Genomic DNA, 22,136 nt, shown 5'->3' with positions numbered 1-22,136 from the left:
GCAAATCAAAATAGTTTATAAATCATAATTTCATATAAATAAATCCTTTAAAAATTATGTTTCATCCCAGAAATGGAATTAGTGTGTTGATAAAATATATTTTTTTCTTTAAACAAGGACATGTTTTGTCCCAGTTCTCAAAAATGAGTGATATACTTCAAGGCAGTTAAAAAGAAAACCAAAGCTCCAGCGCACACCAGGATACTCAGGATAATTATTTTATTGACAGCTTACATTTAAAAGCTTACAATCACACACAGAGTGAATCTGATGAAGCAATATGCAGAATACATTGTTTGTTCCTTTTGTTAAATGTAAGCTGACAATAAAATCAGTCCCAACCTGAGTATCCTGGTGTGTGCTGGAACTTTGATTTCCTTTTGGTTCACTGTGGTTGATCCTGCACCAGCTGGCACCCAGGAGAGAGCCACGGTCGTACATCACGTATCTTCAGTTATTTATATATTTAAAGGCATTTAAACTTAGTTTTGTGTTGGGGTTTGTGTTATTCTATATTTTGACATGAAGATTTTCATGTTAACTGCAGATGTATATATCAGTTATTGGTCTCCTTGAGGATTAATAATCAATGTTGGCATAAGCCCTTAAAAAACATACTGGCTTTTGTGTGACCCTGTGTGTCTGGAGGCAGTGCTATGGTCATACAATTGTCCCTCTCGTCCTGCTGACACCAAACTAAAGGATGTGATTCCCCTCTTATGTGCAGTACTACACGAACTTGTCAAAATACAACAAAATTTAGAGGGAAATAGTTACAGAATCTTATTCCACCATAAAGCTACAGCTACCTGAGCAGAATAACATAAGCCCAAAATTAAATTACTTTTTAAGTTAGTTTTGTTTCCAACAAAACTAATGACATGACTACAGGCTGGAGGAACAGCTCATTCTGCTGGCTTGAGACCACTCCGCAGGTCAGGAACATCCACCAGAGAAATAAATGAATGATGTAAACAGAGTCAATCAAAACCCAATGATATAGAGAATCAACACGGCCTTTGAGCAAATCCCAACACAAACAACCGTTATTAGTTTGTGGCAGTCCTTAGATCAATATGTAACTGTATATAATTTGATTTGTGTTCAGTAAGGATTGGTAAAGAAACACAAACTCCAGCTCTGCTGCTATTAAACATCAGGGGAGGATGGATTAAGAAATTCATATTAAAGGATTAGACCAAGCAAAATCCACATTTCAGTGGGCTATCTGTGGGAGGATACTTTCTGAGAAATATCATCTGTTATCAGATACAAACTCCAGCTTTGGCCCTCGTTTAAACCCCGTGAAATCCTCACTCACACTAAATAACAAGCTGTAACATTAATGAGCAAACATTTAACCCAGCAAAGACTTTCATGAAAACCAGGGAGGGATTTTTTCGTCCCTTTTCATTTTCGTTGTTTGAATTTAAGACTGTGATCACAAGTAATCCCAATAAGAGAAAGAGTGCTATCTTTTACAGTCAGACAAAAGAAGATTTTAGTGATACTGGTGGCAGAGATGAAACTAATGAGTCAAGTGCTATTTCAAGTATTAACACAACTTCAAAAGTGGTGTTTTTCAATACACAGGGTGAAAACTCTGGACACAGGCTTATAGATTTTGTGGTCAAAGATTTTTTTCTGCACAACTACACTAAATATAAACAACCATACCAGTAGGATGGTGATAAACTATGCCATGTTGGTTTATTCACTGTAGATCTGTCATTAGCTTAGAGGCTGCCATGCCTTCTAGAAAGCTGAACTGAGAGTATTATTCATTTTCCAAATCCATAAAGCTACAAAAGAAGTCCATTTAATTATTACCTACTAATTTGAGTGGAAATGATACTCTGAGAAAACTGGATTTTCCTCTGACATATAAAAGTCATGTGCATCAGTAGGACACAGGAGTAGTTGTGGTTACATTAACATGGATTTAGTGCGTGCAGTGACTACACATCCGTGACAACTGCACAAAAATACATAGAAATTAATTAACGGCTCGGCAGGGGATAACAAAGTGCAGCTTTAAATTAACTACAGTCCACTGTTCCATGTGGTTAGCTTTACATCAGGATGGATGATCCCAACAGATGGTACTTTTAACTCTCAGCATTTGTCCTACACACACCCGCACCTACACACGCAGCACCATCATGGCATCTATATGACTCTGTAGCTTAATATCAAAACTGAGGTAAACCACATGGAGAAAGATTATTTGTAAAAGACGTCAGAGAACATCAGACTAACGCTAGAACAATACATGTGCTCTGTGTCACAATTTATATTAAGGGAAATAATGACTCCATTTATGGTTTTATTACAGAATAAACCAGGGTTTATACTTCTGCACTGAATCAATGCCGTACTTACAGCATAGACCTGTGCGCTACACTGAGTCTGACGTGCACCTTCCCATAAATGTAACTACAGGCATAGATTACAGGGGGGATGCAGGGGACACGTCTCCCTCAATATTTAGAACATATGCATTTGTCAGCCTCAACATGTTGTACATGTGGGGAAAGCGCATCTAGTGTAAGACAACAGTTCTCTTGGTGAACTTTGTGAGTTATGATGGAGCTGAATTTTGTGACGTTACCTTTGTTAAATGTTGCTGTTGGCTTCATATGAGTAGAGAAAAAGTCTGTTTATCCCTGGACTTTTTTATGCAATGGAAATGGACAGAAATGTCACAGGCTTATGCTAATAATGTTGGCTTGTTGAAAATGTGGAGAGAACGTGTCTAGTATAAGACAACTGTTTGTCAGTGAACCTTGTGAGATGTAATGAAGTAAAATATTGTAATGTTACTGTTGTTAAATGTTGAAATTGTTAAAGGTTGCTGTTGTTCCTGATTTCTAATATGTACAGGAAAAGTCTGCTAGCTACTAGGCTAATTTATGCAACGTAAAATGTCATAGACTTATGCTAATAGCATTAGCTTTTTGTATATGTGGGGAAAACGTGACTTCTTGTAAGTAGAGGAAAAGATTGCTAGCCAATAGGCTAATTTATGCAATTTAAAACATCATAGACTAATACTGTTAGCTTTTTGTAGCTTGTTTATGGGGAAAATGTGTCCACTATCTAGTAACACAACTGTTTCCCTGTGGACCTTGTGAGTAATAATGGAGCCATATTTTGTACTTCTGTTTAAAATTGTCACTGTTGAGCCATGTTTTGTGTTTTAGACACTGTGAGAGCTGAAACAATCTGACTTCACTGCACTTCACAGAAACTCAGTGGCATAGAAACCCCATTGCCATGCCTGGGTGGATTACTGAACAGGTCCACCAGGCTCAGGGCCAGGGGCCCAAAGTATTAGGGGGCCCCCTGCAAAATGTCACTCAAATTAACATGCAGTGACAAGAAGGAGACTCAAAATGACTACTAAGAGACACAGAAAGACCATGAGAAAATTCAAAGGAGCTGCAAAGATACAGAAAATTACGTCAAAGAGATCCACAACGACTTCAAAGAATCACAAAACAACCACAAAGAGACACAAAAAAAACACCAAAGGTCAACAATGTCTTCAAAGACACACAAAAACCAACAAAAAAAGAAGATGAAATGACCACAAAGTCTGTGTGTCTTGTTCCTAAGTAGGAAAGGTAGTGGGCTCTTTTAAATGTCTGTGCCCAGGGACCAGTTGTCTCATAATCTGCCCATACTGCCAACTAGTGATCTGGAGGTGTAACTGCAGACCGACATAGACACACAAATGCACAACTGTGCGTTCCAATATCCACACTACCATACTGTTGAGTGTGCCAGAAAAAGATTTAGTATGTCCTTATACATAGTATATCAAATGCAGTATGCCAAAAATACCAGGATGCTCTACTACATCTGGTACGATTTTGCAGTATGCAAGCCAGCATGCTTTTCTGGCTATTCTGACCCACGATCCTCTGCACAGCGGACAATACGTCACATCGACTGACCCACAAATAGATGACAACTGACTGACAGCTGTCAGTAGGCTATGGCGTAGGCTCTGCATACAACTATAAATCAGTCTTACTATGTGCAGCAGTATCACTTTCAGGCACACACTCACTCTCCTATACATGTCTAGCTATTGGACCACGTCCCCACTTGGGCTGCAGTGTTTATAAAGAGAGAGTCTCCAAACAGTGGAGATCAATAACAGCCTGTCAGCTTTTTAGTGTAGCCATGGACAGAGCAGAGACACAGGGACCATGGAGAGAGGGAGCTGCATCCGTCCATCAGACTCTTTGTGACCCCCAGCAGCTTTGATCGGAGATGACAGAAAGAGAGGGAGACAGAGAGCAGGCGAGGACAGCAGACAGCTAGGACGAAGGTAGAGAGACAGGCTCCTATGGTGCTGGCCAGCTCTTGAGGCCCCTGTATCTTTTCTAGGCCATAATTAAAGCAGAGCCCGGACTCTGGGTATTTCCCTTTATAAACGTCGCCGGTCTCTGTTGCCCCCCGTACAAAGGACTGTCAAAGGCTCGACAGAGTAGAAAGGTAAACCCCTGAATGAAGCTAACAGAGTGGCATCGAGGGAAGGATCTGCATTATATCCGCTGCATATACGCACACACATTCCCACATATACTGTACCTTTAAACAAATGTGCACTCGCGCGCAAGGCAAGGTACCTAATTGCTCTGGCAGCCATTGAATGATGACAATGGCCACGATGGGAGTTGGCGAGACTTTGTCGGGATGTATGTAATTATTCAGCCGCACAAAAGGAGGGGCCGATGCGGTGCCAGAGCAGATTTACTATGTCTGTGGTCAGTGCATTCAGCAGGGTATCTAATGATGTGCACTTACGGGCTAAATTACCAGAGCATTGTTTACCTCTACTCTTAGAGTGCAGGGCCCCACCGAGAGCCGGAGCCCAGAAGGTGCCGGGGGAAAGAAAAAGCCCAGATGGATCTTGTGAAGTTCAAATTAAAGCAAATGATCTGATAGTGAGGAGGAGTGTCGAGAGAAGATGAATGGTATCCATGGAAGCAGAGGCTAGGGAGAGGCTGAAACATCTAACTCTTTTTTGGTAAAGGCCCCTCTCTTCACACGCTGCTGACAGCCAGATAGCTAGCAAATCCCTGGACGAGGGGGTGGAGAACACAAACTGTACGGCTCTCGACTCTACTGCTCAGACATTTCCAAGCTGCAGTTTTCTGGTGCACAAATATGATATATAACAAACTAGCAAAATAAACACATCAACCAAACTCAAATATTGAGAGTTGGGTTTTAACCAAGTTGAGTCAAATAATGTGCTCACTTCATGGTCTCTTGAAAATATAAATCTAAGCTATACCTTTCCAATGTTGTTGTGTCTAAGTGAATAATCATTCTTTGGATTCCTCCAGTATTGAGTTAGAGGGTTTCAGCCAGAGCATGAAATGCAATCCCTGAGGGCAACTGAGCACCATCGATTTACATCCACTAAAAATGCTTGTTGTTACCAATGATAGGCTCAGACTGTTGTTCAAAGTATCTGACAACATTATGGAAAGTATCCCTACAGAGATAGACCTTTTTGTTAAAGAGTAATGCTGGTTGGGGCGCCCACTAGCTCACCTGGTAGAGCAGGCGCCTCATGTACGAAAGGCTGTGTCCTTCGATTCTCTCCCACTTTCATGCTTTATCTGTCCCAGCAACTAAGGGTTACAACTTAACCCTTAGTTAAGTCAGCCCATCCCAGCTGACATTGGGCAAGAGGCAGGGTTCACTCTGGACAGGTCACCAGACTATCACAGGGCTGACACATAGAGACAGACAACCATTCACACTCACATTCACACCTACGGCAGAGTCATGCACTGACGGGTACCCGCAAAAACAGCTGATTTGCGGGTGGTTTTTAAAAAAACATTTTTTCCCGGGTTCGGATCTGGGTGGAAAAAATAACATGCGGGTCGGATCGCGGGTTTTAGATAAACACATCAGTCATTAGTTCGGTAAACTACAGATAGCTATCTTGGTCATTATTTACTCTCTAAGGATCACCTCCGCTATTTCGCAACGGTCATTGGTTCAGCTGTTTACACGCATTTCACCATCTAATAACACAATTTGTGATTGGACGACAGAATCAACATGGCTGCCACCGTAAATAATTATTTAGGTATTTGAGAAATAAGTGGATAAAACGTACAACTATCACTTTATAATGTTTCTGAAGTGTTTCCCTGATGGATTACTTCTCTCCTCGATGGATTCTAAAAACACGTGACGGCTCGTAACTGCTGAACGTCGCTCTGGACAGAAAGTAAGTCTATTATTACACATGTAAAGTTCCTTTACATAGATTAAAAGTTTAAAAGCATTAAAAGGTAACAAACGAGTGCTTTTACACTCGTATGGGAGAAGAACACAAAGGGTTGATGATGGAGCTGAAGTCAGGTTTTTATTGTGAGAGCTGCTTCATTCAGGTCGTTGTTTACTCACTGGCACCTTAACTGTGGCGATATGCTGTTCAATATTCAGCCAATATGACCCAAAATGATTACTTTAAATCCGGGTTACAGGTCGGGCTGCGGGTCGAGTTTCAACGGGTCGGACCAGGTTGCGGTACTAATTGGCCTGATGCGCGGGTTTGCGGTTCAGGTGCGGGTTTGTACGTCGCCGGGTCGGGGCGGGGCGGATCTTGAAAACTGGACCTGTGCAGGACTCTGACCTACGGACAATTTAGAGTCACCAATTAACCTGCATGTCTTTGGACTGTGGGAGGAAGCTGGAGCACCTGGAGGAAACCCATGCTGACACAGGGAGAACATGCAAACTCTGTACAGAAGGGCCCAGGAAACAATGACTTTCCGAGATTCCGAATTTTCCTAGTCAGGAAATCATTTTTCAGATAATTCTGACCCCACATAATTGCAAGGTAAGGTGCTTTTTAACTGAACCAGAAACAGCCCCTAAATTGCAATTGTCAAACCCCACTGACATTTAAATCAACAGTAATTTTATCATCATAAAACACACTTAAGTCAAAGTCGAAAGAAACAAATAAGTAATAAAATTTACAAAGCTGTATTTCCACTGTTGCAGCAGTCACCAACTCTGGAGTGGTTGAAGTAAACTCTTCATTCACTCAGTTAGATGTGAAATGTGCTTGCTCCACACACGTTGGTGATGGCGATTTCGAGTTTGTTCCTCACGGAATAAAAATGATCTGACTTGCTAACAAAAAGGCCTATCTCTGTTGGGATCCTTTCCATAATGTTGTCAGAACCTGTCAATGGCAAAAACAAACACTTTTAGTGAAAGTAAACTGACGGTACTCAAGTGTCCACAGGGATTAATACATTAACAAACCTGATCAAGTGAAATGTAAGGTTTCTCTGTTCCACCATGTTGTCAAACACTAATAACAACAAACTGAATCTGTCAGTGACAAAAAAACAAGCGTTTTTAGTGGCAGTACACTGATGGTTCATTAATTCTTAGAGAGGTTACGTTGCAGGCTGATTAACCACTGTCAGCTGCAGTGTTTCGCTCAATACTAGACCATTTACAAAATTTGTTTGCCCCATTAGTCACTTAGACACAAAAACATGGGAAAATATGGTCTATGTTGAAAAATATCAAAGCTCCCCTTTAACAAAGCAGAAATGTGAAATGGAGAAATGTGCACCTGTTAGAGAAATAAGCCTCTTTTTTTAAACCCATGATATTATTCAGCTTATATAATGATGCAGTCCTTTTTGTTTGTTTGCTTGTTAAGAAAAGCACCACCTCTAGCCATCACTTCTGACAGCAGCACCCATTTGAGCCACTGTCAGAGGTCATTTCCATAATGAAAGAAGAAAATTACCAAGGAGGCAAAGGCAGGACAAGCCTGCCATTTGGCAGAGAGAGAAAATGAAGATGGAAGGAAAATGGTTTGGCAAGAAAGGGGCATTGGACAGAGAGAGTGCAGGGAGAGAGCAGCAGGACTGGAGTGAGGGATAAGGGTGGAGAGTGCAGGAGGCAGCAGAGAGAGAGAGGGAAGGAGGGAGGGAGAGCGGAGGGGCTTGAAGAGCTGAGACAGTTGAACCATGAAGACGGGCATGCCAGAGAGTTGGACAGTGCAGAAACATTTGGAGAAAGTGAGAGATGAGAACTGGAAGACAGAGAGAAAAAGCTGGAAAGCCTTAAAAGTGCAGGGAAAGTTGGAGATTATGTCCAGTTGGGAAGTCTTCACAGATTAAAAAGTTGACACAGACAGAGACAAAGACTCGAAAGAAACTTGACAGAGCAGGAAACAGTTTTCCAGGCAGGAAGCAGGTGTTGCGGGGCATCCGTTTGGACGAGGCTCTTACCTTGGCAGATGCGGAAGCCACTGATCCGGCAGCCGTGATGCCTCGCTTGACCGCTATGTCGCTACTCGATGTTGTCACGGCAACTGTAACCGGGGTGGGGAGGAGGGAGGGGATGACTGGGAGGGGAAGGAGCCCCGGACGGTTGTTGCCATTGACAACGGCAGAGGCACAGCTATGATTGGCTCCTCCATTGTGGAGGCCAGAAGGACGGATGTCTCTCCGCTCCCAGGGTCCCCGGTAGTCCCTCTCAAAGCGGTGGTGGTGGCGTGACATCACTTCCTCTTCCTCTCAGAGGGAACAACGGGGGCAGGCCTGCAGAAAATGGAAAGTAATTTTATTAGATGCAAGATAGAGACACAAAGGCAGCATTTCAGAGACCAGGGGACAGAGAAAGAGCAAGACAGCGAACGAATTAAGGAGAGAACATGTTGACATGAAGGTGTAAATGCTCACAGCATCTGCTCCCAATGCACCTGACTGACACGAACACACTGCGGCTCATTTGTTGCCTCTAATTCCTATTCTCCCAGTCATTAACGAGGGCTGCGACAAGAGGGAGAGAAATGAGCACTGCTAAGCAGGTCTATAAAAAACACCATCAGTGCCAACACCATAAGGAGCTAAATTTGCAACGTGGAGGCATCTAGGCTCAGCAGTGAGAGGTTAAAGCAATACGGCCGAGCGCAACGCAAACAGGTGCACGCTCAGTCAAGTCGCTGTGAGGACGGCGCAGCAGTATCATGACCTTGCGGTTGAAACTCATTCATCTGAATAGATAAATACCCCTGCAATTACAGCTCATCTCATACATCTAATGGCTGGTTAATTCAATCAGATTGCCCTTGAAGTGCATTTGAGGATTCTCCCCTTTTCAAGCACAGTGGGCTGTGATAGGCTAAGAGGCGACAGTGAGCTGGAATTACATCAGTATGGGGCATGGCGCTGTTGTGTAGCATGAGCAGCATATCACTATTATACCATAAATCAAAGCGGCACAGGATCTGAGAAGTGAGATCCATCACTGAGGGGGTTTGCAGTGCATTGTACTCCGCCTCACCAAAGGCATGTTATGCTTCCCGAGCCCTTGATAACAGATGAAATAAATAAATAACAACCTCAAACCAGGTTCAGCAAGCCCCATGCAAAATCCCCTGGTCTGTAAGGAGAGAATGACAGCGGATGATAGGTCTTTATTCTTCACGCTGGGGTCTGTCACGCTGCTTCTTGCCTCACAGAGGAGTCTTGAACTGCCAGCTTCTCTGTGTGTATCTGTGTGTGTGAGTGTGAGTGTGTGTGTACAGAAGCAGGTTACAGGGTCCCTGCAGACCCTTAAAGGGTCCTGAAAAGCACTGAATTCATTAGATAGACAGATAGACAGACAGATAGATAGATAGATAGATAGATAGACGGACAGACAGACAGACAGATAGATAGATAGATAGATAGCCTTTATTGTCCCATGGGGAAATTTGTTTTAAGCTTAAAATAAGGCCTTAACTGGAGTTTGAATGTCTTAAATCAATCTTGCAAACGTCTTAAAAATGCTGAGACCTGGGAGGTAGGATTTTCTGAGTCATTCTTTCTCCAAAAAAAAAAAAAAAAAAAGTTTAATAATTTACTAAATGCCTCTTGCTTAACATCACAGAGATCAGGATAGTGGAACCACCTATGCTCATATTTTGTTTCCAGCCAGGATACTCAGAGGATCCACTGTCTGCTAGCCTGCTGTCACTGTACCCTGGATGACATGGGGAAGGGTGAATTCAACCAAAACTAGGTATTCAGCCAAGATATTGTGACATGACTAAAGCCGGTACAAGATAGTACCTACAAGGTTATGCGTATTTTATACAAAAAGTATTTCAAACTCGGCACAGTGGGAATCAAAGCACTAGAATCCCACATTCAGAGTGAAAAACAAAATCACCAAGACAAGCCGCCAACAAACGGCAGGCTTTTCCCCGTTCTATTCTATCCTCATATCCACCATATCCGCCTGTCTGTAAAAATAAAATCACGTCCCTTCCCCCTTCCTACTGCCTCTAATGGCATTCGCTAGAATCAGACCGTGGCAGCTGTCAGCTGTCATTCATGTCAATCACGACTTGTGAACTGCCGTCCATCTGTCAAACTAGCACCGCTGATTAAATATGAATCAAGATGCTGTTACTGCATTGCCTAATTCTCACCTTAATGTCCAAAACATATTTTAGTGCACTGTTTAGCTGTAACATGAGAAAGCTGGTTCAGCTGGTGGTCGGTGCTTGGCACTCTCATTTAACTGCATCCAACATGGCGGCTGGGTCACAAACTGTTTCATTTTACAGCTAAACCATACACTAATGTTGTGGTGATACCAAACACGATGTGGATACTTGTGTGAGTTTGAAGGCTACAATAAATAGTGTTGACTCACTTTATGTGTGCAAATAACCCATGTTATACGCATGTGAAATGGCTGAATCGATGAAGGAACTCCCGCTGGTATGTCCCAGGTGTCATACGTCCCCGGAGTGTATTGGCTGTCGTGGCACGAATGCATTGCTGTACAGATTTCTTGCAAAAAAGTGTATGACACAAAATCGTGCTATTCGATTCATTTGCGCCGCTCAATTCTCATATACCGCGTCATTCCTGTTGCGTCCATTGTGCCACCCATCGGTTATTGTGTCTTAATGTGTCTTTACATTGCATGAACCATGAGTATATATTCATTCGTTCCTTTTCCATGACTGCTTATCCTGTTAAGGATCACAGGGGGGCTGGAGCCTATCTCAGCTGACATTAGGTGAGAGGCAGGTTACACCCTGGACAGGCTGCCAGACTATCACAGGGCTGACACAGAGACAGACCATTTTAGAGTAACCAATTAACCTGCATGTCTTTGGACTGTGGGAGGAAGCCGGAGTATGTGGAGAAAACCCACACTAACACAGGGAGACAACGAAAACTCTGCACAGGAGGGCTCCCCCACCCCGGGGTTCGAGTATAAACTACAATGATTGTGTATGCCTGTATGGTTTTTGGCAGGGTGTAATGAGAACACGCATTTGTTCAAAACTCCAGTATAGTGTGTGAGTGTCTGTTGGAAATGAAAGGTTCTTCGCAGAAGCTTTGATGGTACCGATACACGATGCAGCCTGCGGTGGGAGCAATGGCCCTTCTGTATCTGTAGCTGCTGTGACCCTCCATTAATTTATTCGCTAAAACACTCACTCCTTCTTCCTTTATGTCTGCCTCTGTTGTGCTTCTGTTCATTCTTTTTTCATCATCTATTTTATTCCGTCTCTTTCAATCCCCCGTTCATTTATTTCTCTCTCATACAAGGTCTGCTCCGTCCAAATACAGCAGGCTGATACGCGTTGATAGAGGCAGACGGAGCTACTAAAAGCTGCGGGACAACACTCTCATGATTTCTCTCTCACTTCCTCTGCAATAACCTTTCTCCCTCTCCGCAGTAACCCCTTTTAACAACCTCGAATTTTCCAATAGAATAAGGTTGTATTATCTCTAAAAAATGTTTTGAGACAGAGAGAGTAACAAGGTGCTGGTCTGGTGGAACAATGGCCGAGTTAGTGCCAGGTAATATTCTCTTATCGCCTGAGCTCCACACCTCAGCTGAGAAATAAGAGGGCAGGGAGAAAATTCCTCCACGTAAAACAGGAAGAGGAGAGTAGGTAAAAATGAGAAAGGGACATTATCTCCACAATAGTCAGAATTGGGGGCAGAGTGCATTTGCATTCACAATTTATTTTTTACCAGTCCTTTTTAGATTTGGAGTATGTAGACGCAATTGTGCATCCACTGAGCCACCAGGGTCTAGACAGTTTTTTGATTCACCACAAACTTGACTAGTTTTTGTCGTCTTCTAGTAAACCTTCAGGAACAAGGGCGTGCTGCAGAAGTTTGAAAGAGTCCACACGAGAGCTTTGTGAGATAACCTTCAGCTAGGCTGCAGTATACAGCACAGGGAAAAAGAGAATAAAGTAAGTAAAGTACATGTTTTTTTCACTAGAAATGTTTTAATACAGGGTGTCACAGTGACTCAGTGGTCTTCGAATGAGACAGAGAAGTCCTGGGTTTTAATTCTGCACCAAACTGTCACTGCATCATCATCCTCTTCCTCAGTCTGTCCCATTTCCCATGTCCCAAGGAAAACACAGATAAACCCCTGAGAGAGCTAATGAAGAACTTCTTAGTTACCCAAGTATCTTGTGAAAAGGTTCATTAATCCAAGCTCTCATATTAATGCCAAATAGGTAGTGCTAGCCATCTGCTACCCCTGAGGGTGTGTTCACATTTGAAGGTTCGGTTCCTGAATCGAACCAAGGTGAAGAGGATACATTATTTAAATGTACTAATTGATCTGGTTTGCGTTCACAAAAGCAAGTATCAAACAATCCAGAAATTGTAAATAAAAGCCATGTGGTGCAGACGTTGCGCTAGACTTTTTCGTCGCCGGTCATTTTGACTGACAGGGTCATAAAAATCCGGTCATAATCTATTTTTACCGGTCATTTAAATTTTCGCTTTTAAATGATAATAAAGATATTCAAAGACATTTAGTTTTCATTTGTTCGTTTTTAATAAATCCAACAAGCAAGTTATAAAGTGTGCATTAATAAGGACATGAACGAAAAGATGAACAGACATCTGCACGCCGCAGCGCTTCAGTTCGGCGTCCGGTCTATTTTTCACGCAAGCCACGAGCACTTCTGTCAAGCTGGATAGAGCTGATCGTACCAAACAGGAAGTCGGACACAGAAAAGACGAGAGAATCCGGACAATTTTCAAAATAAAATAACAACAGCATGCACGACCAATGTGAGGCGAAAATACCGTGTTTATAATTTAAAATAACACAGCAGTGCATAACCGAACACATTTTTCAATACCCTAATCACTTCATTACAATTTTAATTTTGTGTCACCAAGCCTACAGGCATAACTACATGAATTAAATGGTCGGAACAATATGCCCTATTCATTCAGTGTTTATCCAACACGCTCAATACATGGACATGCAATGACAAATTGTCATTAACTTATTATGTTATAAAAAACAATTAAAATATGGCCTTACCCATGTTTAAAATGAAAAAACGAGTACTGACGGGAACAGATGAGTGGAGTCGATGTTTAACCGGCACGGAGACTGCAGGAGAAATGCGCTGCCTGTGTGGACAGTCAAGCGCCTGCGAGTATAATCGCAGGACTTCTGCGGCAGTACCGCATCTGGTGTGTCCAGGCTGTTATGTCAACAATGCTACATGAAGCAGATGAATGACTTTTTCTCTGCAGTGTGAAAACGGCAGCCACTTAAACCACTGACTGTGCACTCCACTGCCAAGTGGGCAGGGGTGGTAATTGCAACCACCGAGAATGACCCTGGTGTGGTGCAAATGTCATTTGATTACTGGTCATACAGTTGGCGGATAAAAAGACAAACCAAAGCTCTGATCGGGCCCAAAAATCAGGACTGACCCTACATGACCCTACTACTTAAAACAAAATTTGCATGCTAAAGTCAAGTAAAGTAGTTTTAGTAGGGTGACAGACGTTTGTGACAAAGGACGGGGGTTCATAAATAGTCACTGAGCCCCAGAGCGCACTCGGAGCGGAGTTGGAATATAATGTTTGGTTATTCAGAGCACCAGCAGCAGAGAATCTGAGCACTCTGTCTCAGAAAACAAAAGGAACAGAGCAGCAGACTGCCAAGTGCAGTTAAAAATGAAGCTCAAACGTCTATCAATTTATATAAAAACTGCAGACCTGATTCAAGTCCAGGGGAATGTTGGGAAATTAGGCCCAGCTGGGGTCGGGCCAAGCTGGGTCAGAGCAGAGAAACACAGCTCTACAGCTCTCCAAACTGCTACCTGGATATCGTAAAACCATCAGGTTCTGTTCATGTTGATTCTAGTGTTGATCTGAAGCTCATATCTGCAGACTTTAGTGGGCTGCACATTTGAACATCTCGTAAGACAGCTGGTATTAAAATAATTGAATAATAATGTAGGTATTCTGAGAAGGATGCTCTGCCTTCAGACAATGATTTAAAAAAAGTTCTCTCAAGCCCAAAAATTCAGGAGGCATCTACCTTTGTGTAGAGTCCAGGATGGTCCTCTGCCACTCGACACTTTGGTAGCAACATGCAAGTAAGCAACTAGTTCACTAGTCACCCAAAGAGGAAAAGAAAACCTTTGTTCTCACCAATGAAATGGCACATGAATGGTATGCTTCCTGTGATTGATTCGAATGGGGTTCACACCAGCTGACAGAGGTCCGAGATGCACATCTGAATTTTCTAGGATAGCGAGGGCATGACCCACCCTACTCTGCCTCTAATCGGCCTACCCTGACTAACCCTAATCAGCCTCACCCTCTTACCTAACACTAGCAAACCCAACCAACAACAAAAACAAGTACTAGCCAGTCAGACAGAGAGTAGGGTGGGTCATTCCGTCACTGTTCAAGGAAACGTAAACTTGCATCCGAGATTATACCCTCCACGCAGACCAGAGAGCATTTGTTTTGCTGCAACCAGAGTTTGAATCAAGTGTTCACACTGTTGTTTTTTTTGTTGCCTTAGAATGAGCTGTTTATATCTACATAGAGAGCAGGCCCTTGTGTACAGAGTCAGTCATATTGTACAGATTCATACCGTCATACCGATTGTATGTTTCTACAGTAGCCCAAAACAGACAAATCAAATACTGGTTCTACAAAGGGCTATTTGCGTTTTTGCTACAGCCACTGTATTTAACAGTCCCTGCGTGACAAGCAGTGTCAGAAAAACACTGATTTTGTTTTACGTGAAAGTGCCTTATTCAGTGTTTCCACTGGTTTAAATCACCAGGTCCATCTGCTTTAAAGAGGAGGAGACCTCTACAGGCAATTCAACTCCTGGTAAAAATATCCTAAATGTCGTCTGGATCTTGAGTTATCAGAGAAAAAGGTGAGCCCACATTTGCAGGTGCTGGGCTAAAGGTATGTTAGCATGAGACACATTCGACTGTAAGCTGAGACTGCTTTATTCAGTATTTCTTCCTGGTTTTAATCACCTGGTCTGTTTGTTTTGGAGAGGAAGAGACCTCTGCAGATAGTTCAGCTCCTGGTAAAAACCTCCTGAACAATGAACACTGAAGGAATTCTATCTGGGAGTCGTATTAGCATAATGGGAAAAGTTTCGGCTGGTTGCAATCTGCAATGCTCACCACTATATACCATTAAATCCCACACACTGCTCCCTTAATGCCTGTAAAGTCTGGGTACTTCATCACATTGATGCAAAAACCATTACAAAATCCATTCCACCAGAGCCAGCTGAGCACATATTTCTGTTGAGTAAATCGTTATTACATGTTTTATATGTTCTGATGACATAAAAGTTCAGCATTGAATGTATTTTTGAAAAATGTGTGCTAGGAGTTAAAGTGCAAATATTTTTACTTATACAACAGATGATGGCTCCACAATAAAGTTTTATGTCGCAAGTTTTTATTAATGTGTTAAAAGCGTTCTGAAGAGAAGCATCTCAACGCTGGCATTTTCAGAATCTTGGCTCTACATTTCAATATGTGCACACAATCCTTTAAGTGAATTCCTGTCATCCTTGCACTATGCATGTCGGTATGTGCTGTGTAACCGGAGGCTGGCAACTGATCCCTGCAGAACGAGTGTCACTGAGACAAATCCCACTACATTTATGTTCCTTGGTGAACAGAAGGATTTAAGCTACTAATTACAGACGCTTAAATTCCTTTCACAACAACGTTCCTGTGCGACTCCTTTAAAGTCTGTACGTGCACGCGTATATGTGTGTGTATCACCTTGAGGATGTGTGTATGCGAGGATGTACATGGAGGCGATAAAAGAAATTTCACTCTCAGAAACGCCTGTGGAAACCAACACCCAACACACCTGTGGACTCTGCCAGATCAGATAAACACTTAAATACATCACATCTACAATGACACTTTTCTCGCCGCTGCACTGCTCTAGGGAGGAGGTGTCAATAGAGATTTGCCCATTTGCTTTCACATCCAATGCAGTCACTGTCAGCCCCGGACAAAACAACGGCCTTTCAGAAGAGACATGATAACCTTTGCGGCGAGGCTCCACGTGTTGAGCCAATCTTTTTAAGAGCCTTTTTCAAATTTCATAATGACAGCATTTCAGTCATACCCTACAGCAAATTAATGAGGCTCTTCAGCTCCTGCAATCCTGTCAGCATGTTAATAATCTTACCTGAAGGTATCAGACTTTCCCACGCCAAATGCTATTTTCCGACTCCTACTTAAAATAACAGCCGAAGACTGAGAATCCTTCGCAGGGAGATGTAAATCCAAACAAATGATTAAAATCACTAATCCTCTGGAAGCGCAAATAATAACAAAAAGGCTCTGGTTTCCAACCGGAACAGAAGAGCCGAGAAAGAAAGTGAGAAATACCATGTCAGCAATCAAACCTAATGAGCTGACTGACTGGCTGACTGGCATATCCATTGTGTTGTCAGTCACGTCATGAGTTAAAAGCAGTCAGCTGTAGAGGAGGCAGAGCGTGTGTGTGTGTGTGTGTTGGTCGCTGGGTGTTTTTCGACTCCTGTTTAGAAAAAAAAAAAAAAAAAACAGCTATTCTAGCACTGCTGATGCGTCAGAATCGAAATTGTACCCTGCATACGATCTTCCAAATGCATGTGCAAACTCAGACAGAAAAGTGAGAAGGTGTGGGCGTGTGAATGAGAAAAAGGTGCAGTTAGGGAGTAGAAGAAGAGGAGGGTGTGCGTGTGTGGGTGTGCGCCAGTGTCCACGTGTGTGCAGGGCCTGTTGTCATTATCATGACCTCATTGCTGTCACCATGGAGATGTCCTGCTTGTCGTTATATGTTCTTCATGTGAGCGCGCATCAGGAGTCTTCGGTAACTTCACTTCAACAGCAGAGTGATTAGCCAGAATAAAAAGTTGTCTGGCAGGTGGGAACGTGAGACGCGCGCCATAAAGAGCAGCATCTGTCACTCCGAGGCAGCACGCAGCATGTCGAAGCGTGTGTGACAGAACTGCGTTAACAAAGCCATGTGGGAATACGCAGGGAGCCGCAGATAGACGTGAGGAAAGAGGGAGCCTAACAGATGGACAGAACGTGGCAGCGACAGAAAGACAGCGAGCCAGTGTGAGCGCGTGAGCAAATGAGATATAACAGCAGTAAGACTGCGAGTGTGTGCAGCTTGAAAGACAGAGGAGGGTGCGATCAGGGCGGGGTGTGCAGTCATACTTCTGTTCTTGGGTGTGATGTTTGCTTTGCTGGCACATTCTGCCTTGCTTTTAATACCCCCAGCTAGTCCACCCGCTACGGATACTCCCCAAGAGGAAGGGCTCCATTTCCAATCTGTAGTAGTGTTTACTTCTATTGACCCAGTGGCAGCCCAGCTTCCACCACACACACACGCACACACACACACATAAAGAGCCACCTGCTACACTCTGTGCTAATGATCAATTCGTCCATCAGCAGTCTGGATGGTACAAATGAGGGCCGGGGATCGTAGGTATACTGTAACTTTACAAGATATTGCTGTAAATGAGCGTCCCTTTGGGAGAAGCGCGCAGACAACACACACTTTATCCTTGAGCTCCTGCTCACACACGCACGCCGCATATACTACCGGTACAATGGCAGACCAGTAAATGTGCTGACAGTTCCTCCAGGACAACAGAGGTATTCATCCTGATATTTAAATAATGGGAGAGACTGTTGGTACAGGAATAGCCCGCAGCAACTCGAGCCAGAGTCTCAGGCTTTTAAATTCTCCTCCTCAGCTCGAGTCCACATCGCCCAAGACACACCAGATGATGAAGATGCAGTCTCAATTTGGATGGTGGATGATTTGAAGCTTTCGCACCTTACATGCATACACGTCAGTGTTTCCTGCAGAATAAGAATCTTTGTGTGGTGGTGGGGGGGTCAGCAAACTTTCTCTTTGTTTTTTTTTCATGTATGTGTCCCTTTGTGATCATTCTGTGTCCCCCACTTAAGTTTTTGCTGGTCCGTGAAAGCAGTGCAGGTGGAACTCTTTGTGTTTTCTTTTTTTTTTCTCTCTGCAGCAGTTCACTTTAAGTTGTGGGGTGGAGAACTGATCAGTCGATCAGTTTGTCTGCAGATCGATTAGAGTTGATCAGATGAGATTGACAGATTAGAGGAGCACCAGCTGCAGTGGCAAGAGAAAGCAAACTTAAGACCCCGCGCTGGATCGCACGGTGCCGTAACGCAGCTGCTTTTCTCTAAAGTATAATAACTGTATATTCCATCAGAGCTTCTAATGATCAGTCCAGCTCCACAAATAGAAAGTCAATATGTGGCAGCAAATGCTAGTAATATGGCAGGCTGCCACAACTAAATGAATGTATGGGAAACCCTGTATGTGCACCTGCACAAACAATACAGGTGTCATTTATTAAGTGCTGTGCATTGGCACAGTTAAACATAATAAATTGGATGGAGCAGAGTAAATACTTTATTTAGAGATTTTTCTTTTCTGCATCTTTAGGAATTCTGGAAAGTGAAAAGAGAAGCAAAGTATTGACTGATGAAGCAAACTGATCTGCCAAAAAAGAACCAGGGCTTCCTGGGTATTTTTAGCTTTGCCTCTTAAGGACGTGATACAGGAGAAACCTAATTGATGTTCCAGAAGAAGACGGGGGGGAGAAAAACACAAGAACAACAGAGCGGAAGCTAGAGGAAAGGCAAATACAGGGAAGGAAAAATGGAGTTTTGTGTCTAACTCATGAGCTCAGACACGACTTGTGCATTGCATGTGTGTGTGGAGGCGAGGTGTGGGGGTTGCAGAGAGAAAGAGAGAGGGCCATCTTCAGGGATGAGAAGCAGAGATGAATGTAGCTACCTGCTGGCATGGAAACCAACGAGCCCATTGTTGGGATTGATTCTTAGCATTAGCAGGTCCAATTAATCCCCACGGTTTGAGGGGAATTAGCACTTTGCTGCAAATTCGTACACCTCATTAGTGGTCTGAGTGGAATCCGGAGACGCCGCACAGTCAGCGGTGCATCATAAAAACATAGGACGTCTCAAAACAGAGCCCACCAGCTTAGGCACCATTCAGACCATAAATAGCTTCCATTTTAGCAGATGATTAGAGGCATGTAGGCTGGTTATACTTAAACAGCTGCAGCTACAGGACAACTGGGAGGCATTTGACACTCAAATAAACCTGAACCACGGGGTAGTCAGCAGTCATTCCAAGCACATTCTAGCACTAATCTGAATCCAGCACCTCACATTTCGTTATCTCATCTGCCTATTAGGATTTTCAGTGAGGTTTCAGAGGAGAGGATAGTGGGAGATGGCACTTTGTACATTAATCTGACACCTTGATGGATGAAACACTGGTGGCTGACATGCACACACTGCCTCATTTTGCCAGAGACAGACACCTCCTGATCATCTCCTCTTTGATAAAGCATGCAAGCAAAGGCCAAATCATTCAAAGCGGATAAAAAAAAGGAATAAAGTGTATTAGGTAGAAAGAGAGAAAAAGAAATAAAAAGAAGATGAGGCCAGGGTTATTTTTTTTCTTAAGATTAAGAAATATTGCATATACCTGCGCCACTGACAGCAAACTTCCCCCTCAGTGTGCATCAGCACAATTCTTTTAGCAGAGAAATAAAAAGTAAAACTTTCTTCCAATCTGGGAAAAAAGGCGGCAGTATGTGTATGCGTGTGTACTGCATGTGTGGGGGGATACGCGTGATGCAAGGCTTTCCAAGCTGCTTGTTTATTGTAGTTTAAACACACGGGCTCTGTTTTTACTTTTACATGATGAAAACAGCATGAGCTGAGCATCATTTTTCCGGTCCAAAAAATGTCAGCTCTCACTGGCACCCGTCCAGACAGGAATGACCATGGCGTTGTGGAATATTGCTACGGCCGAGTCAGTAATACCCTGCTGGTGTTTGGTTGTCAGTATCCCAGGCATGTGATTAGCCCGAGGAACAGAAAGGCACTGCTACCTCCACCGCCGCACGCTGCTGCTCAGTTAATTAAAACACAGACTTTCAACAAAACGCCACATTATCACAACGGCAAAACACAAAGCTGGAGAAAAACCCTGGGGCTAGTGTGCATACTTTCCCATCCAGCCTTTCTGCATGCCTTTTTTTTTCCTACGTGATGTGGGAGCAGCAGATTTCCAGACGCCAATCATGCAGTGTGTTTATGCGCGTATGTATGCGTGTGTGTATTCTCTGTGGCCCATGGCAGCTGTCGCCTTTTCTCTCCCCGCTGCATCCTTTTTGCGAATTTCTCTGTTCTCTAAATAAAAACCAACAACGGCATCAAAACAAACAGCTCTCACTGCTGATGTCACACACACACAAACACAACCACACAGGGGCAGTTGGAGCTGACATGTTCTATGGGCTGCTGCATTATTACAACTGCTGTGTTAATATATCAATATGCATGTGGGCATGTGCTCAGCTTCGGTTGTGGGACACGAGGCAAGTGCAAGAATAGTGACTTAATTATCTAAATGGCTGCCGCAGAGATTACCGAGGGCAGTGAGCATCCATCTCTTTCAACACCACCGGCTTAGAGTGCACGGCCAAGCTGGAGGAGAGATCAAGAGATATAGACATCAATAACAGAGACGGGGCGGCAATGAGAGAGTGAAAAAGAGACCGAGAGAATTAAACGAGAGCAAGAGACGGGAGACAATGTGGAAGAGAGCGCGAGGAGTGGATACAGTGACAGTGATTTACAATGGGGGAAGTTTGCGAGCCGACCGGCCTTCGCTATAAAAAGCCTGCCACAGCCTTCGGTTGCATCCTCGGCTACAGAGAGTTTGCCGGCAGCAGGGATCACGGCATCACCTCTATCGCCATGGAGATGCCCTGCGTGTCTTCGATTTTGCTCTTCCTCATCATTACCATAAAGATGCTCCGGGGCTGGATTGTATCTTGACCCCCCCCCCTCGAAGCAACAAAGGCTCTGCGTTAAGGTGCATCCCTTCCTTACACAAGCGCTCGTTTTCGACTTTTGCGTGGCCGAGCGGTTACAGGTCATCCTCAAGACTGGAGGGCCTGCAGTTTGATCCCCTTGTGTCCTCACAGAACTCCAAGAGCCCTTGAGCAAGATGTTTAACCCCTACCTGCTCTTGAGGACCCAGTCCTGCTGGTTGACCCTGCATCCCAACCACAGGGCAGGAGGAGCATTTCCTTCTAGAAGCTGAATAAAGTATGAAAATAAAAAGATTTACACTGCAAGCATTCATGCAAAGCGCCATCCAGTATTCAAGCACTGAAAGACGATGTAACAAAGAAGAAAATCCCACCATCACCCAAGTCTCCCTGTTCCTTTGCAGAAATTATTAAATGCCTTCATTAAATGCTCTTCTTGAGCATACGTTTTAGAGGAAATGACAGCTTATACAGCCAACATTCCCCTTGTTAGAACTTGAAGCTGTGGCTCCTGACAGCGGGGACAGTGGCAGAGAAAGTGTGCTTATGACTGGAAAGCTCACTGGTTTGAATCCCCAGACTGTCTGAGGAAACGGAGACTGAACAAATAACACTCTCTGTCTTCAACAACTCCTGCCAATGCACCGCTGAACAAGATGTACAGTACTGCAACTTCCCCAAGTCATACTCATTTGGCTCTTCTAGCTTTGGCCAGCCAGTGATTTAGTGCTGTGCTGGAGAACACCTCAGCAGTGTGAATATTTGCCAGTATGGGAATAGAACCCAGGTCCTCTGGGTGAGGGATGGTCTGCACGTACACAGCTATACTTTCCCCCAAGTGACACCCTAGACAACAGTAACAACCT

At 43.6% G+C, this 22,136-nt stretch overlaps 1 protein-coding gene across 4 annotated transcripts in view; it reads right to left on the bottom strand.

Moving 5' to 3' along the window:
- klhl29 (kelch like family member 29) overlaps window positions 1–22,136 on the bottom strand; it is a 409,128-nt gene that overhangs the window by 270,776 nt on the left and 116,216 nt on the right. For all 4 annotated transcript variants that reach the window (XM_033648442.2, XM_033648445.2, XM_078173676.1 and 1 more), the window contains one exon: window positions 8,301–8,612. In XM_033648442.2, coding sequence (XP_033504333.2) covers window positions 8,301–8,573 — 273 coding nt within the window. In that variant the 5' untranslated portion in view covers window positions 8,574–8,612. The remainder of the gene's footprint in view (window positions 1–8,300; window positions 8,613–22,136) is intronic.

The sequence above is a fragment of the Epinephelus lanceolatus genome, chromosome 13 (assembly GCF_041903045.1).
Source record: "Epinephelus lanceolatus isolate andai-2023 chromosome 13, ASM4190304v1, whole genome shotgun sequence".
NCBI classification, from domain to species: Eukaryota; Metazoa; Chordata; class Actinopteri; order Perciformes; family Serranidae; genus Epinephelus; species Epinephelus lanceolatus.
Note: the sequence above shows the minus strand (reverse complement) of the source record. Positions and strands in the feature narration are given on the sequence as shown.